Genomic DNA, 22,525 nt, shown 5'->3' with positions numbered 1-22,525 from the left:
ATATATGCACTGCCAGGCGCAGCGTGAAAATGAGACCGTGTTTGACAAATTGTATTAAAATAAAGGTCAGCAGGAGTAAAATGTAAAATAACAAAATCATCTGAACAGAAAAAAAAAGTATCAAAAGAAGACCAAGAGTCCCGGGATCTGTTGCAACCACTCGTCGAGTTTGGGGGTCACTATCCCGAGTGCTCCGACCACCACAGGCATGACTGTGCGGGAGACGAGGGTTCGAATCCCGCTTGGGGCAGAGAAAATGAGCAAAAAACATCATCCAGTGTGGGTCCTTGGGCAAGACCCTTCACGATAATTCCTACCTCATACAATGATGAGAGAATAAATCGAATGACATGCCGGCTCAGACCTCGCCCGGCCAAAGAAGGAACTGCCACGGTTTGCAAGGTGGTGATGGCGGGTGCGGATCCCAAAAAGCAGGCAGGAGGGAGCAGGAGGTTGTGTTTGACAAATTGTATTAAAATAAAGGTCAGCAGGAACAAAATGTAAAACATCAAAATCATCTGAACAGAAAAAAAAGTATCAAACGAAGACCAAGAGTAAAAGTCCGCCAAGGTTAAACAAACACATGCACAGCATACAATGCGTACCAAGCATACAACAATGACCCGACACCGGATGGTCGTGCCGGGAGTCCTTTTAAGTGTCACTGATTGTAACGACCAGCAGGCAGGCTGACAGCGCTACCCGGTGATCGCCAATCCGAACGTGGCAGTCCGCCAAGGCTTGGGACGACCAGCACCTGTGATGGTGCAGGCGGGGCCGACAGCCCCGCCTGACAGGAACAAAGCATATATATATATATATATATATATATATATATATATATATATATATATTGTCAGAGCAAGCGATTCCCTGAGGATATACTGTATATATATGCTGTATATAGGGCCAGAGCTACACCAGCACAATTTTGGTGATGAGGAGCGAAACGTCCGACACCTTCAAAGAAGTACAGATGACGGCTGAAGAAACCTTTTCATAGATGCACTGGGTGCAATGCAGGAACACCCAGTGAGGGGTAGGGCATCTAACAAATTAACAAACACACTAAACTAGGTCATTGCCCTGGCACTTAAAATGACGATGCGTCACTTTTCATACCAATTGCAGACGACTTTCTATTTTCAAATTATTAGATGAGTTGGGGTGAGTCAATTCCATGTGTTGAAACGCCCAGAGAGGCTCAGTGCCACAAAACACGGTCCACCAAACAAGCGGCCTTTTTTTCCACATAGGCACCAGTCGACCAGAATGGGCCCTATTTTTATTTTTATCGTGATATATAATTCCCCATATCAAAGGTTAGGGATGTTCAAATCCAATGAGCAGCATGAGCATGACTTCATCATCAACCCATGTCTAACATTTTGGTTTTGTAATTTGAGATTTTTTAACTCATTCACTGCCATTCACGAATTTATTGGGAAATCGAAAATATGACGTAGAGCGCCATTCACGAATTTGTTCGGATTTTTTTTTTTATTGTGTGGGTGCCGATAAAGAGCTGGCCAAGGGCTCTGGCAATATTCGACAAGGGGGCAGCATTTCCTTTTTTCCATATTAACACTTTGTTCCAGCTTCAGTTATTGTTAAAGCGCTATGTAAACCAATATGTATGTATTGCATTGTATTTTGGACAGTCACCCTCATTTCAAGCTCATATAACTCCAGACGCATATAATTTAGGAATTAACTGTTTCTTTTCTAATGAACGAAGAGAGTCTAAGGTTTCTAACGCTGTATCTTTATGTAGAATTCGAATGACAATGACAAAAATCCTGGCATTGCAGTGGACACTTTTTTGCACATCTGGCAGTGAATGCATTAATTTTTGTGGTTAGGCTCAGTAAATGTCGGTTAAAGACTGCTCTCCACATCTGCTCATCACAAAAGTTGCAAAGTGGGATGTCAAGGAAGCATACTTCCCAAAGTGCATGTGGGTTCACGCGAAGGACACCTTCATCGGCCTGCAAATTGGTTACCGTGGTAACAGCCGCCTCAAGTTTTGGTTGCCGATGTAAGGAGGGAGTGTTCTAGAAACAAATGCTCACTGAAAAAGGTGATCATCAAACATCTTCACCTTCCTTCCATTCATATGATTTCTCGTCTCTTTGTCTCTCTCACACACACACACAAGCACACGCACACACACACACAAGCACGCACGCACACACACACAGACACACACACACACACACACACACACACACACACACACGCACGCACGCACGCACACATGCGCGCACACACACACACACACACACACACACACACACACACACACACACACACACACACGCACACACACACACTCACACACACACACATACACACAGTATTTAACATGGCATTAATTGGAGTAGTTAGTTACCGGAGGCCAATTGACCGCAGGCCCTTCACAATGAACAGCTGTGTTAGTGAGTACTTGAAGGGCAGTAATTGTCATGTGGATGAGGCAATGCACAAACATACGTAATCTTAAAGACACACACCTTATCTAAATTCAGTGTACTATGGAAACAAGTTCTATTTTTGCAGTAACAGAGATGCAACACTATGGAATCAAGCTCTATATTTGCAGTAACAGAGATGCAACAACGCGAGGAAGTGTTTAGTAGTCAGGAGCAAAACATCAGCTGAAGGGTAGGCATTCCGAGCAGATGATTGCCTGCGCCGACCAGGCGATGTGACGGCTCTACTTCACATCTGCCCTCAATGTGTGTGTGTGTGTGTGTAATTCACATGCACATCTGCCACCAAAGCCCTTTCTACATTACGTGACTGACCTGAGCACAAATCAGAATCAGAATCAGAATCATCTTTATTGCCAAGTATTTAGGACACACAAGGAATTTGTTTCCGGTAGAACACGCTGCACTAGTATCGTTGTCAAAAAAACTGCTAAGTGGCACTATACAGTTCCATTTTGGCTACTGTTGAAAAAATGTCAAGGGTGCTAAATTACGCTCAGTTGGCTGCATGGAGGTCAGCTGATTAATGGAATAATATTGCCGAAAACATCACTCAGTCCTGCCGAGCATGCACCAAATCAAATTGTATACACATGGACAAAGTCTGTTTTAATATATCAAACCGTACGTCTATTTCATCAAATGGTGAGTATAGTTGTTGCTTTTTTGAATTTTGCTGTGCCGATTACCATTTTGTGTTTGGGAGCCTTTCACTGAGCGAGTTGCTTGTTCTGTAGCCACAAAGGGAGATATGTCTGCTTGTGCCCGTCCCAAGCCCGTATAAATACAGAGGGTTGTGTCAGGAAGGGCATCCGACGTAAAAGCTTGGCCAAAACAAATATGCAGATCAAACCTCTAAAGATAGAGGACACTGATTTGCTGTGGCGACCCCTTGAAGGGAAAAGCTGAAAGGAAAAGAAGGAGAAGACATCTATTTCGTTGTGCTAATCCATTGTCAGGACACAGGGGCGGCATCTCAAGCAGTAGTGACTTCATCAAACACTTCCAGTGGAGAAGTCTTCAATTCAAAGGCCAGGTATCGAACCCACAACAACCTTTAGTTTGGGAGATGATCACTTTACCATGCCAAGGCACTCCAAGAATCAATGACAAACATCAGCTTTCGACCATGAAATTCAGAATGACGTAGTATATACTTTGGAATTATTGCCAGGGCACAAAAAGACAACCACAAATCCAATTCAAATTCAAACTATGGCCATTTTAACATTTTATTTCAAAAGAACATCCGTGCTTTTGGAATGTAGAACAAAGCCAGATTCCATTATCCAACCTCCGAACTGTGACGTGCATGTAAATGAATGCAATTAAAAACTTTCGCAATTCCAGTAAACCTCACTGATATTAAGTGTCACTTGCATGTTGCCATTTATGACCCAATGATTGAAAATGGCGGAGGGGGACACACTTATCCCATCGTATCGAGGGAGTGTTTCTTGGCGCTAATGCGGGGTTCTGTATGACACCTAGAACCTCCGTTGTTATGAATCGATCGTTAATGCAACCTAGAAATTGAAAGTTTCATGCATACATTCTGTTTTTTTACTGGGTTCATGAATTCCTGTCTGACAGGGGTTGGTAAGCCGTAGATAAGATTTCTTCATCTATGTCTCATCCTTTCTCTTTGTCTCTCCTTCCCTCTCTGTGATCTGCAACTTCAAGTAATGACACCACCTGGGGTTCATTACATGTCCAAATGACATCAATGCATTCGTTCAAATCGAACCTCAATTGTGTACCAAGCTTTGGCGGGCCGGATTAAAAAGACCAACAGGCCAGATCTGATCCACGGGCCATAGTTTGCCCACCCTGGCATAGCCATTGGTACACCATGATGCTGATTTTGAAATTATAAAAAAAAACCTACAAATTCCATCTTTGTCCGTGTCTTTTGTTTTTCCAGGATGCTTCCAAGTTTCACGGTGACACGTTGAGGTACAGGTCACCTGACAAAATCGGTCTTTGCCTTCTTGCATGTCAATGTTTCTCAACCCACACACCGTGAAACCAAATCACCATAACATACGGGATAAAATAAGTAGAACTCTGGCGTTATCTAGTGGACAGACTGTGTACCGCATAACTTGGATGACAAGTGACCTCCTCCCTACTCCCAAACGCTCATGCGGATTCCACCTGCGTGGAGTCAATGGTAAACAATAAACTACACTTAGTTGCTGACATCAGGTTGGCTGTTTGCTCTGTGACGTTGAAGTTGAAGGTGCTTTTGATTCCTGTGCCTCATTGTCATGCATGCAGCTGCTGGGATAAGCGCATGCAGAAGGTCACGGATCTTCATTGCTGTTCATAGAACGATAATCTGTGTGTAAACTATGTGCCTTTATGGATAGCAAAGTAAAACGTAACATATGCAGTATGTTTATTTTGAAACTGGGCTTTTACAAGCAAGTTTGCGAGCAAGAGATACAAATTGTAAGTTATTTATTTAGTGATTTGTACTTTAAAGGACAACCGACATCTCCGGACAAGTTGTGTCCATAATTTGTAAAATGGCTTCAAATCACTTTACATTATAAACACTGTACTACAGTGTTTATTTTATTTTTATCAAAACTGCCTAGGTGAGGCACACAGTTCCCCTGCCTCATGACGGGGGACGCTGGTGATTATAGAGATTCTTCTTTCGCCTCCTCAGCTGCAGAATGATAGAATGAATGACAGCAAGCTAAAGTAAACAGTTCGCAAATTAAGTGCAACTATCCAGGCATTTTTGTTCGCGTTGCTTGACCTTATTTTCAGAATGGAGCATTACATGACTAAATTGAAGGAAATAGAGAGACTTTTAAAACTGAAGAAAGATAAGGAAGGCTTCTACAAAGAAGTTATCGATGCGGCGCATGGACTTCATTTATAAGTAAAGGTAACACGATAACATTTTTTTTCTTTTTTCTCTGCTACAGTTTATATAAAGCATGCTGCCCTGACATTTTAAACAAAACACGTTAACTGTTGCCAATCAAATGGTGAATAAGCTCGTCTGTAGAGTTCATATACGTTTGTAAATATGACTGTGATAACGTCAGTGCCTCACCAGCTATGAACCTCACCGCACGTCACTGGAATAAAGGTACATCCAATCCACTCAAAATTTAGCAAGGTTTTCGCGATACCAACTATTTTGACTCACTGGCAACAAAAAAAACCAACACATTTTTGTCCAAAAAAATCACAACAGTGAGCCAAATGTTAGCAAAATACTGGATTGATTTCCTGCAATTTTTTTTTAAATCTGTATTTCATAAATTATAACAATACATACTACTTTATCTATCATATATTATTTGTTATTTAGTTTTTTTGTTCGTTTTTTGACTTCAATATGGTGCTGCGAGAGTGGCTGCCTTTCCAGCAGCTCTTGTATTTTGTTCTACTTCTTTCTTTTCTTTTCTCTTTCTTCCATAACTTTGCTGCTATGAAATGTAAATTTCTCCACTGCGAGACGAATAAAGGTACATCCAATCCAATCCATTCAACACATTTAGTAGTATGTGTGTTTGTGTGTGTGTGTGTGTGTGTGTGTGTGTGTGTGTGTGTGTGTGTGTGTGTGTGTGTGTGTGTGTGTGTGTGTGAGTGAACACTGGCGCGTCTGACCGCCGCTGCTCACCTGCAGAAAAAACGTAACATGTGACTGTAAAATGTCCTTGAGTTTTGAAAGGCGCTTATAAATGAAATGTATTATTATTATTATTTAATAAAAAAATAATATTGGAACTCTCATCCATTGAACTATTGCAATTAAACATTTGACACATTGTTTTTGTGATGGTGCTGGACAGTCCAGCGGCTCTTGTGTTTCTGCCTGTAATGGGCAATATTTTACACAGACCCGTTTTGTTCAGCGGAGTTTATAGCGCTGTTGGACTGTCTGCATTGGTGTGACTGGATGGATGGCTGCTGAAGTCGAGAATTGGATAGAGGAGCATCAAGGAGAGCCGATGCATATTTGGAACTGAAAGTTGCCGCTTGGAAAAAATGAAACGAATTTACATTGGACAAAAGAAGTGAACTCTTTTTTTCATCAATTGATGTGACAGCTTCTTGTTGACTTTAAAACTTGGCTTGTAGCCGACATGTGCACATTTTAAGTAATGACGTCTCTGATCCACTGGGGAAAGGGCACTTTTGATTCTCTCCTCTTTCATCTCAAACTGCTTTATAACAAAGCGTATGGGGGAAAGTGGTTCGGATTGGATGACAGTCCATGTTTTCTGTTATGTGTTGTGTTTGTTATCTAACACTGTTTTCCTGAGCACTTTGTTACAGCTTCAGCTGCTTTGAAATCAGGATGTATTGTATGGTAGTCTTTATGGAGCTCTTATTGCTGGAATTGAAATGTAACTGAACCAAATGAAGTTTTATTTAAATATACTCATGGACATCAAAGTCAAATTTGATTAATCCGTGCCCTAACAAGACTCCAAAGCACCAGCAGCTGTGGTATCCCTTCTCTTTCTATGAGGTTGAAGACTAGCACAGCCTCCTCGCTATCTTTAGTGGTCGTGGAGTGGATAACATTATCTGTCATGGAAGTGGATGGTATTTTTAGTGGTGACAGTGGGGGTTGCAGGCTAGTGAGAGCAGCTGCAAACGTTGTGACACCATCAGCGACCTTCCTCCAGAATGATCCTCTCTCTCCCAGAATGCCAGACAATGTCGGTGAATGACTTATGCACGGTTATTTTATTTATCAAAGCACGGGGACAAAAAAAAGACAAACAACAACTGACCACTGACTTAACTTCCTCATTCAGAGCTGAAAATCCTCATGAATCTTCAATCATAAGGGAATCAATCGTTTAAAGAAGGACAAAGTAAGAAGTCATCAGACATTTCAAAAGGTAAGTTTCATTTGATCTCTCGCAACACTCTTCAGTCACAATTTGCCGAGCTTGTGCGCACACTTACCATTCTAAACTTGAAGCAGCGCAATGTCCGTTGGTCATGAAACAGTTCACCTGACACAGGGTCTGTCACTCGTGCCTTATTTTAGACCAGGGGTCGGAAACTTGTGGCTCACGAGCTTTTGATGATTGAATCTGGCTCGCAGATTGAACAAAATATTATCGCTTATGGAATCAACACATTGGTTACGTTTTCACTGCTCATTTCTTGTTCTGAATGCAGTTGTCTCCAGGAGCAATTTTGATTGGATGATATTAGACTTTGTTTGCCGTTGCTGTGGAAACAGGTAATTCTGTTTTTAAATCAGCCCTTTTGGTCATTACCTCAAAGCTCATCCTTCAATGAATAAAATGGCGAAAAGAAAAAAAAACATGACCAGTATAGTACACTTCAGGACAAATGGACCGAAGTGGAGAGAAAGCGTTCTGCGATGTGTTGAATTTTCAAGTTTTTTTTTCAAATGCAGTATTTAGTTTTGATGGCTTTTTAAAGGCAACCGACGTCACTTTTTAGTTTTTTAACTGACACCAGAAAACCGTTTTATAGCATCCAAAATACCCAAAACACGCAGTATGATATTTTTAGTCAAATGCAAAACACCAATAAAAATAAATTAGTGTCGAAAATCTGCAAAAAATTGAGCTGCGAATTGGGCGTTTTCAGAAAGTCCCGCCCCCAGTTCGTGACGTCACGCCAAGACGTCTTGCATTGCTTGTGAATCAAAACAATGGCTTCAGATTCTGAGAATATGCTTTCTTGTTACACATCCAGTTATGAATATGATTCAAATAGTTCTGAAGAGGAAAGCATACATGTTTGCAATCAATTAAATAATTTATTTGTGCCATTTTGAGGCAACATTGGGGGAAACTCTCTCACCCAAAAAAGGAGGCACAAAATGGCGACCTCCAGTGGCCACCTCCGTTTCCACAGGCTGATAAATTCCTTATATGGACTTGGACGCCCTCTTCTGGCCTTCTGGCGGTTTTTGAGTGCAACACGTCGTCCCCAGACCAAACAAATACAGCAAAATACATTAACGTGATGGAAGGACCGCTACAATGAGTCTTTTTTACGGTCAAGCGCGGTCCTTTAGTGACATCACGTACGGACTCGTCACCAACACAAAAACAAGACTTCCTGAATATTCAGCGCAAGTCTTAAATCGTTAAATATAGCTATATGCGGTGGAATCTTTGTAAAATACGCTCAGTAGAAGTCATTTGAAGCAATTTTACAAATTATGGACATAACTTGTCCGGAGACGTCGGTTGTCCTTTAAACAAACCCCTGTTTCAGATGAATTAGCAAGAATATTACTTAATTCGCGGTGTCAACTCACTGAATAATGAAAACATCATGACTTTTTATTCATTTGCCTTTAGATCCATTTGCCACAATTAACAACAAAAAGACTGACATGATGGACATTTTTGGGGGTGCCCCGCGTGTTTTGGGTTACCCACGACTTGTCGTAGTACAATGTGGCACTGATGCCACTCTCAGGTGTCAAATTGGAGGAGACCCTCGTCCTGATGTGAACTGGGAACGCAAAAACATCCCGATCGTGACTGAAGGACGGTACAAGCTCTCAGAGGAGGGAAAGTTCTACCTGTTGAGCATACATGGGGTATGCGAGATGGATGCAGGGCAATACATCTGCAAAGCCAGAAACAACGTTGGGGAAACCTATGCAGCAGCATCCCTCAAGGTGGAGGGAAATGACCAGCAAATGGAAGTTAACGGTGTCGAGCAGCGTGTGACAGAAAATGAGCATATGAATGGAACCATCGCATTGCAGAATGGCGAACAAAAAGAAGAAAATGGCGACCAGAGGGAACGGAATGGAGGACACAAATCTGACCCGGAGGTTGAGTTCACATCCGATGACAAACCAAAGTTCCTTGTCATGCCCCGATCATTACAAGTGGAAAGAGGTGGCGACGCTACCTTCTCATGTAAGGTTTGGGGCAATCCTTTGCCGGAGGTAGTATGGAAAAAAGATGGCAAGAAACTGAATGACATCTTTGAGAGTGCACACTTCTGCATAAGCATTCAGGACGGAGGATGGTTCCATCTCAAGATTAACAGAACACGGATGCCTGACAAGGGTGTTTACACCTGCATGGCCATGAACTGCCATGGCGAGGCCTTGGCTGGTGCTGTCCTCCTTGTTGAACCTGTCCCCGAGCGAGAGGGTGGCCAAAATTCCAACCAGCATTCGCCAAAACACATCGAAGAGGAATTCGGTTTGTCAAGGCTCAGAGAGGAGCCGTCGATCAGTACGTCAAAGGTCAAGAAGTATGTAGTGGCAGAGGGGAAACACGCAAAGTTCCGCTGCTTTGTCACAGGGAAGCCAAAGCCAGACATCATCTGGAAGAAGGACGGTGTGCCACTTGGACCAGGAAGGCGCCAGCTTATATTTGAAGACAGAGAAGGTTATTACACATTGAAGGTTATGTACTGTAAAATTCCGGACACAGGACTATATGCATGTGAAGCCTCTAATTCCCTTGGGGACACTCTCAGTGCAGTTCATCTGTCAGTCAAAGGTAAGTACAATTGATTCTAAACTACCAAACTTATTTTGTGCATATTTTTGAATGTAGAACTTTCATTCATTCATTTATTCATTAATTAATTCATCTTCTGGACCACTTCATCCTCACAAGGGTTGCGGAGGGTGCTGGAGCCTATGCCAGCTGACTTTAGGCATAGGCGGGTGACACCCTGAATTGGTTACCAGCCAATTACAGGGCACACAGAGACTATTCACGTGTTCAATAAGCCTACCATGCATGTTTTTTGAATGTGGGAGGAAACCGGAGGACCCAGAGAAAACCCACACGAGCCCGAGGGAGAATAGGCAAACTCCACACAGAGGCCAGAGCGGGATTCGAACTGACGACCTCTGAGCTGTGGAGTGCGTGCTAACCACTCGATTACCAGTCCGCCCCGAATAGAGAACTTTTTTTTGTTTTTCAATTCAGTCTCCTGCTTCTCTATCCACACATTTTTGATGCCACATTTACAATTCATGAGTTAAAAGAAAGCCAGAGCCTATCCCAGCTGCCTTGGGGTGAGAAATGGGATACACTCAAGAATAATCAGATGTCAGGCACCAGGCTCACATTCACAGAGACACCTATGGGCCATTGTACTTCATGAAATGAACCTACATCGAATGCTCTTGACTGTCCGAACAAAAGAAGCGTCAGTACCCAGTGAAAACTGTTCGGACAGGGAGAACAGTCAGATTGATGAGCCACAAAAACCACCTGATTCAAATGTACATACGATAAATGTGTTGTGGCACATTTTAATCCATTTCATTATAACTTACCATATTTAAGGTCACAGGAGGTCTTCTAATTCCCAGTTTGATTTGAAGAGGAGGCATCACAATAACATAACTAATAGATATGCTTCCTGCTGGCATTCTCCTCCTCCTCATGAATGGGGTTTCTCCAGATATTCCCACTTCCTCCCACGGTCTAAAATCATTCCCATTTGGTTAACAGAAGACTAAATTGCCAATAGGTATGAATTTAGTGTGATTGATTGCCACTCATGCAGGCCAAGGTATAAACCCCACCTCTTTCCCAAACTCAGTTGAGATTGGTGGCGTGAAAGGAGAAAGTGAGGCCTCCACGAAAAGGGAAGAGGACGCTAGATACATTATATAGATTTCTAAATGTGGCTTTAAAGAGTACAGTAAAACAAAACATGGCTTTCTCTTTGCTCTTAAGGTACCCATGTGCGATTTAAGCAGCCCTTAAAAGATTTAGAGGTAAGGGAGCGGAATGTTGCTGTTCTGGAGTGTGAGGTACCTGATGAGTCAATCCTGGCCACATGGTACCATGAGGATCAAAGGTTGATGCCGAGCAACAAATATCGGATTGAGCAGCAAGGCACCAAACGAAAACTCATCATCCAAGATGTGGAAGTGGATGATGATGGAGTATATCTTTGTGAGATCCCAGATGGGGCAAAGAGCATAGCGGAGCTGTCGGTCAAAGGTATTCACAACCATCTAATCTTTTAACTTTGTGATCCTTATTCATATGAAGCTGAGCAGCTGTAAAAACAGTAACTGTTTCTCTCTCAGCCGCAATTGTGCATAAACTTCCACGAAAGGTGGAAGTGTATGAAGGTGAGAATGCTGCATTCTGTGTAGAAGTGGAGGACAAAGACATGGAGATTGTTTGGTTCAAAAATGGACTGAAGCAGTATGAGACACATCAGACAATTCTCAAGTCTTTTGGGAAAACGCACGTTCTAGTCTTTGTCAATGTGGCCCACCAAGACTCCGGGATGGTGACTTTTGTGACGGGAAGATCGAAGACCTCGTCACGGCTTAAAGTGAGAGGTATGCTGTGTCATTCTACGTTTTCAGGCTATCTTCCTGTTATTTGTCTGTTTCGTCATTTTGTCTTTTAATTATAGAGTATTTTATTGCAGTGATCTCGATGCCAATTCATGTCTTACATTAGATGATCCGAATGACTGCATGAATGGTCACGTAATTTTGCAAAGCTGTCACACGAGAGTGGCTCAAACGTTTACATACTTAGCCAATAAAACTGATTAAAGGAAAAGTGGATTATCAGAATCAGAATCAACTTTATTGCCAAGTATGTAGAACACACAAGAAATTTGTTTCTGGTCAAACACGCTGCACGAGTATCATCATCAAAAAATTGCAAAGAGGTACTATACAGTTCCATTTGGGCTACTTTTCAAAGAGTTAATGGCTTGGGGGAAGAAGCTGTTTAAATGTCTGCTGGATTTGGTGCGCATCTATATCATCTATAAATACCAGATGTTTATAACAGGCAAAAAGAGTCAAATCCTTGTAAATTTGATTACATTTTTGATGCAGCATAAGAAGTTGCCTGTAGTTTAATCACAACTTCATCCAGATTTCTCAAATAAAGACTTGTTAATGTTGTCTAACTGGGGAATATTAAAAGGAGGCAATGCAGGTAGTCATTGACTTTGTAGGTGATCAATGGCAGAGATCTGCAATGTCTGAGTGGTTTTTGAATTTTTATTGAAAGAAAAGAGCTAAAATTAGTATTCAGGGAGAATTACCAATGCTTTTCTTCAAGCCACAAAACACCGTCCACCAATTTGTCCACTCGGAGTCAAAATGGATTTGGACGGCCCAAATGGTGCCCTGCTCTCTTGGACTCCTGCGCCTGATAACCAGACGACTCGCGCTATCTTTGTGGTGGAGAGTCAGGAGGTTGGGTCGCAAGAGTGGCACAAATGCTTTACGTCAGAGAATGCCACCTCAACGGAGATCTGCAGTGACAGTGTACCACACGAGGGAGACTACCGCTTTAGAATATGCTGCATCAACAAGTATGGCCGCAGTGGCCATGTAGAATTTCCAAAAATTATCCATATTGGTAAGTATATTCTACACTCATGTACATAATATAGCCAGCGATGAAAAGAAATTGGATTCCAATTGTGAGGGTTCTCTTTTTTCAGTTCCGGGAATAAAGATTTGCAGTCACCTCCAGGACCTGGAAGTGACAGAGGGAGAGGATGCTGTCTTTTCTATCGTGTTGTCAGCCTCACTAGGTGGTACCTGGTTTTTGAACAGTGCTCAGCTGCAAGACGGTGGACGATACACAATAAAACAGTCCAAAACACAGCATACGTTAGTTATCCATGAAAGCCTCGCTGAAGAGGATGTGGCAGAGATCACGTTCATCGCGAATGGGGTGCGAAATTCCGCATTTCTCAACGTTAAACGTATGTGAAGCAATCTTTTGGTTGTTGTTGTCAAACTGAGCCTAAGAGGTGTTCATAATGTTCAATATGCAGCCTACTTCTGTCTTGACAGCCGCAGTCATGAAATTCAGCCCTTTGCTGGAATCGGACAAGACCAAGAAGGTGGAGACCGGTGACACCATTGTGCTCTACTGTGAAGTGTGTCACCCTTCAGCCAACGTATGCTGGTTCAAAGATGGTGAGGAGCTGGGGGTGAACGAAGCCTTAAACATCCAATCTGATGGGAACATGAGAAGGATTGTGATTCAGCCAGCAGAGAAACACCACACTGGAGTTTATACATGTCAGACATTGGAGGACATGATCACATTCATGGTTGAAGTTGCAGGTAAAGTGCCTGAACAAATTCTATACTTGTACAACACTGTCATTTATGTAGCTCAGTCTATCATTGATATGCCAGAGATTCATTCAAATGTTAAATGTCAAGTCAAAGTCAGCTTTATTGTCAAATATGCTAATATGCATGACATACAGCACAGATGAAATTACTGTCCTCTCGGACCCAGCGTGCAAGGCACTTATAATGTGCCATCATCGTCGCTGCATTCAAATTATGAAAGAAGATCAAAGTGTACTTGTAAAGGAAAACGTCTCTTCACCATTGTTCCAGGCCCTTCAGTGGAATTCATTCCACCCCCGGAGGAAGACCTTCATAAAAGCAGCATGGAGTTTGACCCTGTGGTGCTGCTCTGCCATGTCTCCAGAGAAGATGCTCAAGTTCAGTGGTAAGAGAGTCGACAGGAGGAATCAACTTGCACTTTTTATGCCATGTTCTTTGGTTGCTTAATTGTTTTGTTGTGTTGTTTCTGATTTTCTTTTGAAATGTGTATTTGCTGTGGTCTGGTCCAGGTATAAAGATGGTGGTCAAATTGAACCCAATGACAACATCACTCTTCAGGCTGAGGGTACACTTCGGAGGCTGATTATCCGTTCTGCCGAAACCTCAGATGCCGGCAACTACATCTGCCAAGTGGAAAACCACAGAATGGACTTCACCGTAAATGTTAAAGGTGGGTTGCGGGGAGACAAATAGTGAAACAGCAAAAGAAAAAGATTTGTTTGAAGCAACTACAAACCAATTCCACAGAGCCACCAGTGATGATTGTAGAACCGAAAGATGATGTCATGATGGAACATTACATTTCGGAGGAAATTCACATGCAGTGTGAGTTGTCTCGCTCAACCGGGAACGTGCAATGGTTCAAGAATGGAGAAGAAGTGGAGGAGAGCGGCAATATTCAGCTGACCAAAGAAGGTCCCTACAGACGGTTGACCATTCTTCACAGCAAAGTGGAGGATGGGGGGGAGTATGTCTGCGAAACAAATGGGGACTCCATATTCTTTCAGTTGTTTGTCACAGGTAAAACTGAAATGTGACTTCACAATGAATACAGCATGTTTGATATGTGGGCTTCAATCATATTTCCTTTATGCACCAGAGCCTCCTGTACAAATTATTTCCCCTGCTGAGTCTGAGCTGAGATTCAATTACTTGGCTTCCACCAAGCTAGAACTCTGCTGTGAGATCTCACATTCAGATGCTCTTGTTACCTGGTACAAAGACAGCCTAGAGGTGGAAGAGTGTCCAAACCTCATACTGGAAGTGGAGGGGGCAAAACGGCAGCTGGTTATACCCGTGGCTTCATTAAAGGACGCAGGGGAGTATGTATGTGAGACTGAACATGACTCTGTTGCCTTCATGGTGACTGTTACTGGTAAGAATTAAGGTGGATGTTTTACTTGAAGATACACATGTAAAATATTCAGTCATGGGTTTTTATGTTCATTTAGAGCCACCACTGGTGCTTTCCTGCCCTGAAAACACACCAAGGAAGCTGGAGTGTTTTTCAGGGGAGTCAATCGAACTGGAGGTCAAGGCCTCTCGCCTCAACGCAGATGTGAAGTGGCTGCGAAATGGCCACGAAATAAATGGGAGCAATTTTGTAGCCATCACAGAAAATGGCTTACTACGTCGTCTTGAAATCCTCTCGCCCTCTCCAATGGATTCTGGCACATACACCTGTGACGCTATAGATGACAGACTTGACTTTCAGGTTAACGTTTTAGGTGAGGGAGCTAACTAGCTATGCTTATCTGGGATTGTTTCGGCCATTGTAATTCATGTATTATTTCATGTGTAATTCTGCAACTTTAGAGCCCCCAGTGAATATCTTAAGGAAGTCTGAGATTAATACAAATCTCAAGGTGCTACCTTCCGATGACATTGTGCTAGAATGTGAGCTGTCCAGAGATAATGTGAAAACCAAATGGTACAAAGATGGCTGTTGTATCGAGTGTGACGGCCGATTCTGTGAGGAAGAGGAAGGCGTGTTTCGCTCACTTATCATTCTCAATGCTGAGCTTGGAGACTCTGGAGAATACTTTCTGGATGCTGACGACGATAACATCCGATTCCAGGTTATGGTGCAAGGTAGCGTTTACTGGTAAGCACTAAAGCAAAGCTTTACATAAAACCGATTTAAAAATTATTCTCTGCCTCAGAGTCTCCAGTGACTATTGTGGGGAACTTGAAAGATGCTGAATTCCAGGAGATGACGACAGGCGACGACCTAATACTGGCATGTGAGTTGTCCCGTGCAAATGCCCCTGTCCAATGGTACTGCAATGATAAGCTGCTTGTCAGTGATTCCCGCATTCATATCGAATGCTACGGGACTCTGAGGAAAATCATCATTTCAAATGTTCAACCTTCGGATTCCGGAAAGTACATGTGTGATGCAGTAGACGACAAGATGATCAGTGTTGTTCGGGTTCAAGGTACAGTCATCCTCGCAAGTATCATTCCGTGCATACAGTACATGGAACTAATGTAACCTTTTTTTTGTATTCTTACAGAGCCTCCAGTGACATTTGTGAATAAGGAAGATGGCATTGTTGTGACTGGTTATGAGGCAGAAAGTGTGACCTTGACAGGCTTTGTGTCCAGAGAGAGTGCTCTGGTGCACTGGCTCAAAGACTGGACCCCCATCGAAGATGAGCGCTTCCAGGCACTAATGGAAGGCCACAGGCGTAACCTCACCATTACACCTTTGAAGCGCTCAGATGCTGGCGAATACACCTGTGATGTCAAGACTGACCAAATTCATTTCAGTTTGCTGGTGAAAGGTGTAAACTATTTTTGACATCTGATAATTAATGTTGAATCCTAGATTAAAATTTACATTTTGGGTTACCTCTGCATTGCAGAAATGAGAATTAAGTTTATAAGGCCAATGCAAGACACTGTGGCCCATGCTGATGGAATGGTGACTCTTCGCTGCCAAGTGTGCAAGTCCAAAGCAGATGTACAGTGGTTGAAAAATGGTGTGGAAGTGATACCGGACAGGAGGTTTTCCATTCGCGCAGATGGAGTCGAGAGATGTTTGACGATACATCGTTTGACACTAGAGGATGCTGGAGAGTACGCCTGCGAATCCAAAGATGACCGCACAACGGCAAAACTTATAGTAAAGAGTAAGTATTCCTAGATGATTCCATTGTATTTAAAAGTGATTCATACATACCGTTTTGTCACGCCAGTGCCTAGGGTGGTTGAGTTTCTCACTGAACTTCCAAACATCACTGTGCTGGAAGGAGAGGATGCTATCTTTAAGTGTGTGGTTTCGCCCGAGGATGTGCAGTTAGTTTGGTCCATGGACAATGAGGTGATCAATCCCAGTGACCGCATCCAGATTACACAGAATGGCCTGTGCCACACCTTAGTGGTGAGAAAGTGCCACATGTTGGACTGTTCCAAAATCACAGCTGAAGCTGAAGGGACAATGAGCAAAGCAAACCTCAGAGTGCAAGGTAAGTACGTGGGGGCAAAATGTGTTCATAAACTACTCCCCCCCCCTAAATATCAAGATTGTGTGCATGAATTTAATGTTGCCTTTCTCCTTCATGTTCAGAAGCTCAGGTTATGTTTACAAAGAAAATGGAGGCTGTCATGGCAGAGGAGTTTGGTGATGCCACCCTGGAGACGGAGATTAACCTTGAGACAGGCGAGGTGCAGTGGATGAGACAGGGGTTGATCATCCAGGCCGGGCCACGATATTCACTCAATCAAAATGGATGTCAACGTAGTCTGACCATAAACAATCTAAATCTGTCGGACCGAGGAACCTATCGCTGTGAGACTCTGCACGACAGGACCATGGTCAAGCTAAATGTCGAACGTGAGTGCTCAAGCCATATACAGTCAGTCTCGAGTAGCTTTATAAGACATTCTTTACATGGTTTTTTTTTCTAATTCCACTTTGTCATCTATTGTAGCCCGCAAAATCTCCATCCGTAAAGGCCTGACTGACCAGGAAATCTTTGAACGTGAGACGGCATCTTTTGAGGTGGAGTTGTCCCATCTTGACGTGGAGGGCATTTGGCAAAAGGATGGTATTCGGGTGAAGCCAAACAACCAGTTTAGGGTAAGCACCAATGGGTGTGTCCATGGCCTCACTCTTTCCAGTCTCACCCTGGAGGACACAGGTACCATTGTCTTCTCAGCCGAAGGGGTGCGCACGACTGCCAGACTCACAGTCAAAGGTAATCCGTGTTTCCCCACCCACTGTTTCCAGCAAAATTACTTACAGATGATATTATTAACAGAGACACCAGTAACTACAGAAAAAGCTCTAGTTGATGTCCGTGTGGAAGAAGAATGTCGTGCCACTCTTGAGTGTGAATTTTCTCGACAAAATATTGAAGTCAGATGGTCCAAGGTAAAATGATTGGCATATCAAATACAGAATTAACCCTTAAATGGGCAAAATACAAGGACTAAACGTGTCTATCTTCACCAATACACCAGAACGGGACTGAGCTGAAGCCAGGCAAGAACTGTCGGATCTATTCCATGGGTCAAAAGAAGTTCTGTCAGATTCTGCAATGCTCTCAGACAGACTCTGGCGTTTATACCTGTGATGTGGGGGAAAGCAGCACTTCTTGTTCTTTGGAGGTTTATGGTGATGCAAACACAAAAATTACTTCCATATTGATTCAGATCACTTTCTCGGATTCAACCCTCTTTCCTGAATTCATAGCACACAAGCTGACGATTCTGCAAGACTTAGAGGACCTTTACATCCAGGAGGACCAGAATGCAGTCTTCATGTGTGAGGTTTCCCGAGGCAATGTGAGCGGAGAGTGGTATAAGGATGGCCACAAGATTCGACCCACCAGCACTATCAAGACTCGCACGGAAGGTATACCGTAAACTGCTAAAATACAAAAACGGCCAATGACCACCCTGTTCAGGGGTTCCGATGACACTGAACTCAACTTATAGACAGTGGCTAACTAGTTGAATGTCCCGATCAATTGTTCAACCGCTCTGTGACTTTGAGCAATTGTGACTAGCGCATTGCGTGCGAATCCGTCACATGCAAAGTCTAATATAACAACAACAACAACAAAAAATACCACCAGATGTAAAGTGATGAAATGTTACATTGTTTTACTTCAGGAACCAAACACTTCCTGCTGATGTGCAATGTCAAAGCTGAGGATGCTGGAGAAATACGATTTGTTAGCAGAGACGTTGAATCTACGGCTTACCTTGAAGTAGAAGGTACAAAGGCTGTGACAGACCTCTGCGTGATATGGGAGATTGATACCTCAAAAATGGTTTATCTCACTTCAGAACTCCCGGTGTCGATTGTCAAACCACTGCGGGACAGGACAGCTTTGGAGAAGCACCGTGTCATCCTGGAGTGCACTGTGTCCTCGGCTAGCTGTAGTGCTACATGGTACCGGGGCAAGGAGAGGCTTGTGCCCTCCGATCAAATGGCTCTTCTTGTCGATGATTGCTGCCATAAACTCGTGATACAGCAGGTAGAAGTTGAGGACGAGGGCACATACAGTATTGAAGTTGGGGAGCATACGTCCCAAGCCAAACTAATGGTGGAAGGTAGGAACATGTTAATTTTAACTTTACCCTCAACATTCACTTTATGTTATTTGCTCAGTCATAACAAACAACAATATATTCAGCCCAGGAGCTTGTGATCCTACAAGGGCTAGAGGACGTGGAGGCAACAGAGAATGAACCAGCAGTTTTCCAGTGCAAAGTCTCTGTGGCCATCAGCAGAACCCCGGTTTGGACGCTCAACGGTGAGAATATTCACCCTGGACCCTCAATCCGCCTGGAGAACCACGGCACTGTGCACAAACTCACACTGAAGCACACTACTATGGACATGAATGGGATGGTGAAATTCAATGTTGGTAAAGCCAGGAGCAGCGCTATTCTCACTGTGAGAGAATGCACATAATGGGAGACTGGAAGTCGGCCTCTATTTACTATTTCCATTGCACTTGTTTTTGAACAGTGATATTCATCTACCTGCTCAAGATTTCTAATTAACACGTAAACGGAAGTGGAAATATGTCCCGCATGATCAATGTACAAGTTTCACAGCCAAATCGTCAACTTTCAGATAAGAGTCAAGTTACTATGGGGAAGAAATAGTCCCCATTTAATTTCAAGGAACATGCTCCAAGTCATTTTTTGTTAAATCCAAGCATGACATACCAAAAATGTTCTCAAATTAGCCGCCAGCATTCATCTAGACGAGGGGTGTCCAAAGTCGGTCCTCGAGGGCCGCTGTCCTGCCTGTTTTCCAGCTCTCTCAGGAGCAACACACCTGATTCAAATGATCAGCTCATCAGCCAGCTCTGAAGCAACATCAAAATGGTCCTGATGATTTGAATCAGGTGCGTTGCTCCTGGGAGAGCTGGAAAACAGGCAGGACGGCGGCCCTCGAGGACCGACTTTGGACACCCCTGATCTAGACTCTAGATCAGTAATGGGCAAACTACGGCCCGCGGGCCACATACGGCCCGTTAGGCTTTTCAATCCGGCCCGCCGAACTTGCCCAAATTATAGTACAAACAGTGTCTAAAACTCATGACAAAAAGCTAGCGAACAACAGGGCAGATAACTGAAAAGTTGCCTGCCCCATTTTTCCCAACTTGAAGCAAAATGAGACCAATCCCAATAAGAAACATTGTCACAAAGTATAAAGTTTTTTTTTAAATCAAGAATGCACCAACTACAAATGCTGCCTTGCTTAATTTACGTCAAATGCGCATGGCTGTAAATTTTGCTACAGTAGTCGATTGTCATTGTGGTGCACAATGCAACGTTTGCATTGATTCCTACGAGCCACTAAGCCCCTTTCATAAGTCTCACGTACACTTTACAGTCACGGTTTAATGTAAATTTACGTTTTGTAGCGTCACATATGTTGTTAGCTTCTTTTGAATCTTTCTTCTAGTTTGAGGTTCTGTGCATCTATTTTGGAAAATGACATGCAATTGCACGACTTTGTAAAGCTTGCGAAAGTCCGGAAGAAAGAAGCAGGCTTCTGATTGGCTGCCGAGCCGAGTATGCAAATTTCAACTGCAGGTAGTCTATGTTTGTGTGCTCGGCGACGGTACACGTGTATGGTGTATATTGCCTGTGAAGGCGAGAGCGTCAGTGAGGAGTTTGTTGAGCGCGCGGTCAGGACAAACCATCTATGATTTGGCGGAATTTAACACAAGTAGGTATTATTGAGCTTGAATATTTCGTTGTGTAATAATATGTTTTGAATGTTGAAAGTGATTCCATTTATCAATAAATGTTGATTTCTTTGCCCCTTCGATGGAAACTTAAAAACAGACGCAATCTTGATAAATCACAGTGCATATGTTATTTTAATCTATTTCCATTTCCTCCTCCAAGTATCTGCGAAATAGTCTGTAAATGCCATATCTTGCATATTCCTTGAGACAAATTTATTAACTGATCAGGGATATTTTTCACATTTGAAAGACAGTTAATAAATTGGGTTGTAGTGTTCTTACTGTGCTTGTACACACTACATTTAAAGGACAACCGGCACCATTTTTTGTTTTTGTTTCCCACTGACATCAGAAAAACGATTTATAGCATCTAAAATACCCAAATCAGGCAGGCTGATATTTTTAGTTAAATGAAAAACACCAATAAAAATGACTTCAAAATGAATCCGGAAATGGTCAGTTTCAGAAGGTTCCACCCCTCTGTTCGTGACGTCACGCCAAGACGTCTTGCCTTGCTCGAGAATCAAAACAATGGCTTCAGATTCGGAGAAGATGTTTTCTTGTTCTTGTTCTTCTGAAGAGGAAAGCATAAATGTTTGCAATTGATTCTAGGAGTCCTCCCATATCAATTCGAGCCGTCAATGACAGCAATGTAGCACCCAGAAAAAGCAGAAGATGGCGCCCAAGCGCCGTTGGAAATGGGCTGATTTGTATGCTGGGAATTTGTGTCAGCGAATATCAAATAGTTGTCTTGGTGCAACTCACAACGATTCACCATGGCGTTATTTATGTGTTTTCCTTCTAATTTCGCCATCAACACGGATTAACACGAAGTTTTCAGACCAAACAAAGTACCCAAAATGCATTGTATGTCGCTTTCTCGGTCAGGGGCGGTCTTAACGTGACGTCACATGGGGATCGTCATCAACTCGAAAACAAGACTTCATATATTCAGCGCAAGTCTTAAAACGTAAACTATAGCTATATGCTGTGGAATCTTTGTAAAATACGCTCAGTCGAAGTCATTTGAAGTGATTTTATAAATTATGGACATAACTTGTTCGGAGTATTTCCGGCCCAAACACTCCCTCCAAATGCTCCTGGCCCGGCCCCTCTGTCAAATTTTAGAACCCAATGCGGCCCGCGAGTCAAAAAGTTTGCCCACCCCTGCTCTAGATGTAAGCCTACTACTAATAATAATAATACATTTCATTTCTAAGCACCTTTAAAAACTCTCAAGGTCACTTTACAGACCCAAAAATCCCAAAAGTATCTTTATTGTCAATTAGTTTACTGTCTAATTAAACTCATACCTATTAAAAAAAACTATGAACAGCTAGCTGCAATTATTATTTGTGCAAAGAAATTGCCAAGAATATATACCATAGGTATGTTTGTATATGTCAAAAAAAGCTAACACAGACTATCACATTAAAACCACAATGGCATATACTGATATGTAATTGTGTTTTAATGTGATAGTCTGTGTTGGCTTTTTTTAATTGCCAGTCTCAATTCTCTTTTTTCCCCAAACAAATTCATTAACTTCAAATGTTCTGAAGGTGAGGTGGTTTGAATTTTCTCATTTGGCAAGCTTGGCAATGAGTTGTGATTTCCAGTGGACAGTAAGTGGCAAAATGACCAACACATGAGATGGATAAAAACTGGGATATTTCAGTGGAATTCATATTCCACAAAAGCAACACAATGGAAAGAAA

The 22,525-nt window shown here is 42.7% G+C and overlaps 1 protein-coding gene across 4 annotated transcripts; it reads left to right on the top strand.

The window, feature by feature from the left end:
- Positions 1 to 7,116: 7,116 nt before the first annotated feature.
- Positions 7,117 to 22,245, top strand: obsl1a (obscurin like cytoskeletal adaptor 1a). 4 transcript variants are annotated; one of them, XM_089001017.1, is made up of 26 exons: positions 7,117 to 7,186; positions 7,286 to 7,372; positions 8,822 to 9,988; positions 11,186 to 11,455; positions 11,545 to 11,805; positions 12,548 to 12,850; positions 12,936 to 13,202; positions 13,294 to 13,569; positions 13,855 to 13,969; positions 14,094 to 14,254; positions 14,332 to 14,604; positions 14,684 to 14,959; positions 15,036 to 15,311; positions 15,400 to 15,675; positions 15,747 to 16,022; positions 16,101 to 16,370; positions 16,452 to 16,718; positions 16,785 to 17,054; positions 17,156 to 17,422; positions 17,520 to 17,786; positions 17,850 to 17,962; positions 18,052 to 18,205; positions 18,284 to 18,445; positions 18,706 to 18,810; positions 18,883 to 19,149; positions 19,233 to 22,242. In XM_089001017.1, the coding sequence occupies exons 3-26, from the start codon at positions 8,857 to 8,859 to the stop codon at positions 19,511 to 19,513; spliced, it is 6,585 nt and encodes a 2,194-aa protein (XP_088857143.1). In that variant the 5' UTR covers positions 7,117 to 7,186; positions 7,286 to 7,372; positions 8,822 to 8,856; the 3' UTR covers positions 19,514 to 22,242. The 4 variants fall into 4 exon arrangements, with proteins under 4 accessions (XP_088857143.1, XP_088857152.1, XP_088857135.1 ...); XM_089001026.1 differs by having other exon boundaries at positions 7,133 to 7,372; positions 17,159 to 17,422; positions 19,233 to 22,245; XM_089001009.1 differs by having other exon boundaries at positions 7,133 to 7,372.
- Positions 22,246 to 22,525: the final 280 nt, after the last annotated feature.

Source organism: Hippocampus bargibanti, linkage group LG01, assembly GCF_051943395.1.
Source record: "Hippocampus bargibanti isolate YZ-2025 linkage group LG01, ASM5194339v1, whole genome shotgun sequence".
In the NCBI taxonomy this organism is placed as follows: domain Eukaryota; kingdom Metazoa; phylum Chordata; class Actinopteri; order Syngnathiformes; family Syngnathidae; genus Hippocampus; species Hippocampus bargibanti.
This window is presented reverse-complemented; position numbering and strand designations above follow the sequence as displayed.

What these genes read in the sequence shown, in the direction of transcription:
- obsl1a (XM_089001017.1), top strand. Translation starts at nt 8,857, where the DNA reads ATGATGGACATTTTTGGGGGTGCCCCGCGTGTTTTGGGTTACCCACGA. An exon ending in TGCCAGACTCACAGTCAAAG is followed by an intron (nt 17,787 to 17,849) that starts GTAATCCGTGTT and finishes TATTATTAACAG; the next exon opens with AGACACCAGTAACTACAGAA. An exon ending in GGCTTACCTTGAAGTAGAAG is followed by an intron (nt 18,811 to 18,882) that starts GTACAAAGGCTG and finishes ATCTCACTTCAG; the next exon opens with AACTCCCGGTGTCGATTGTC.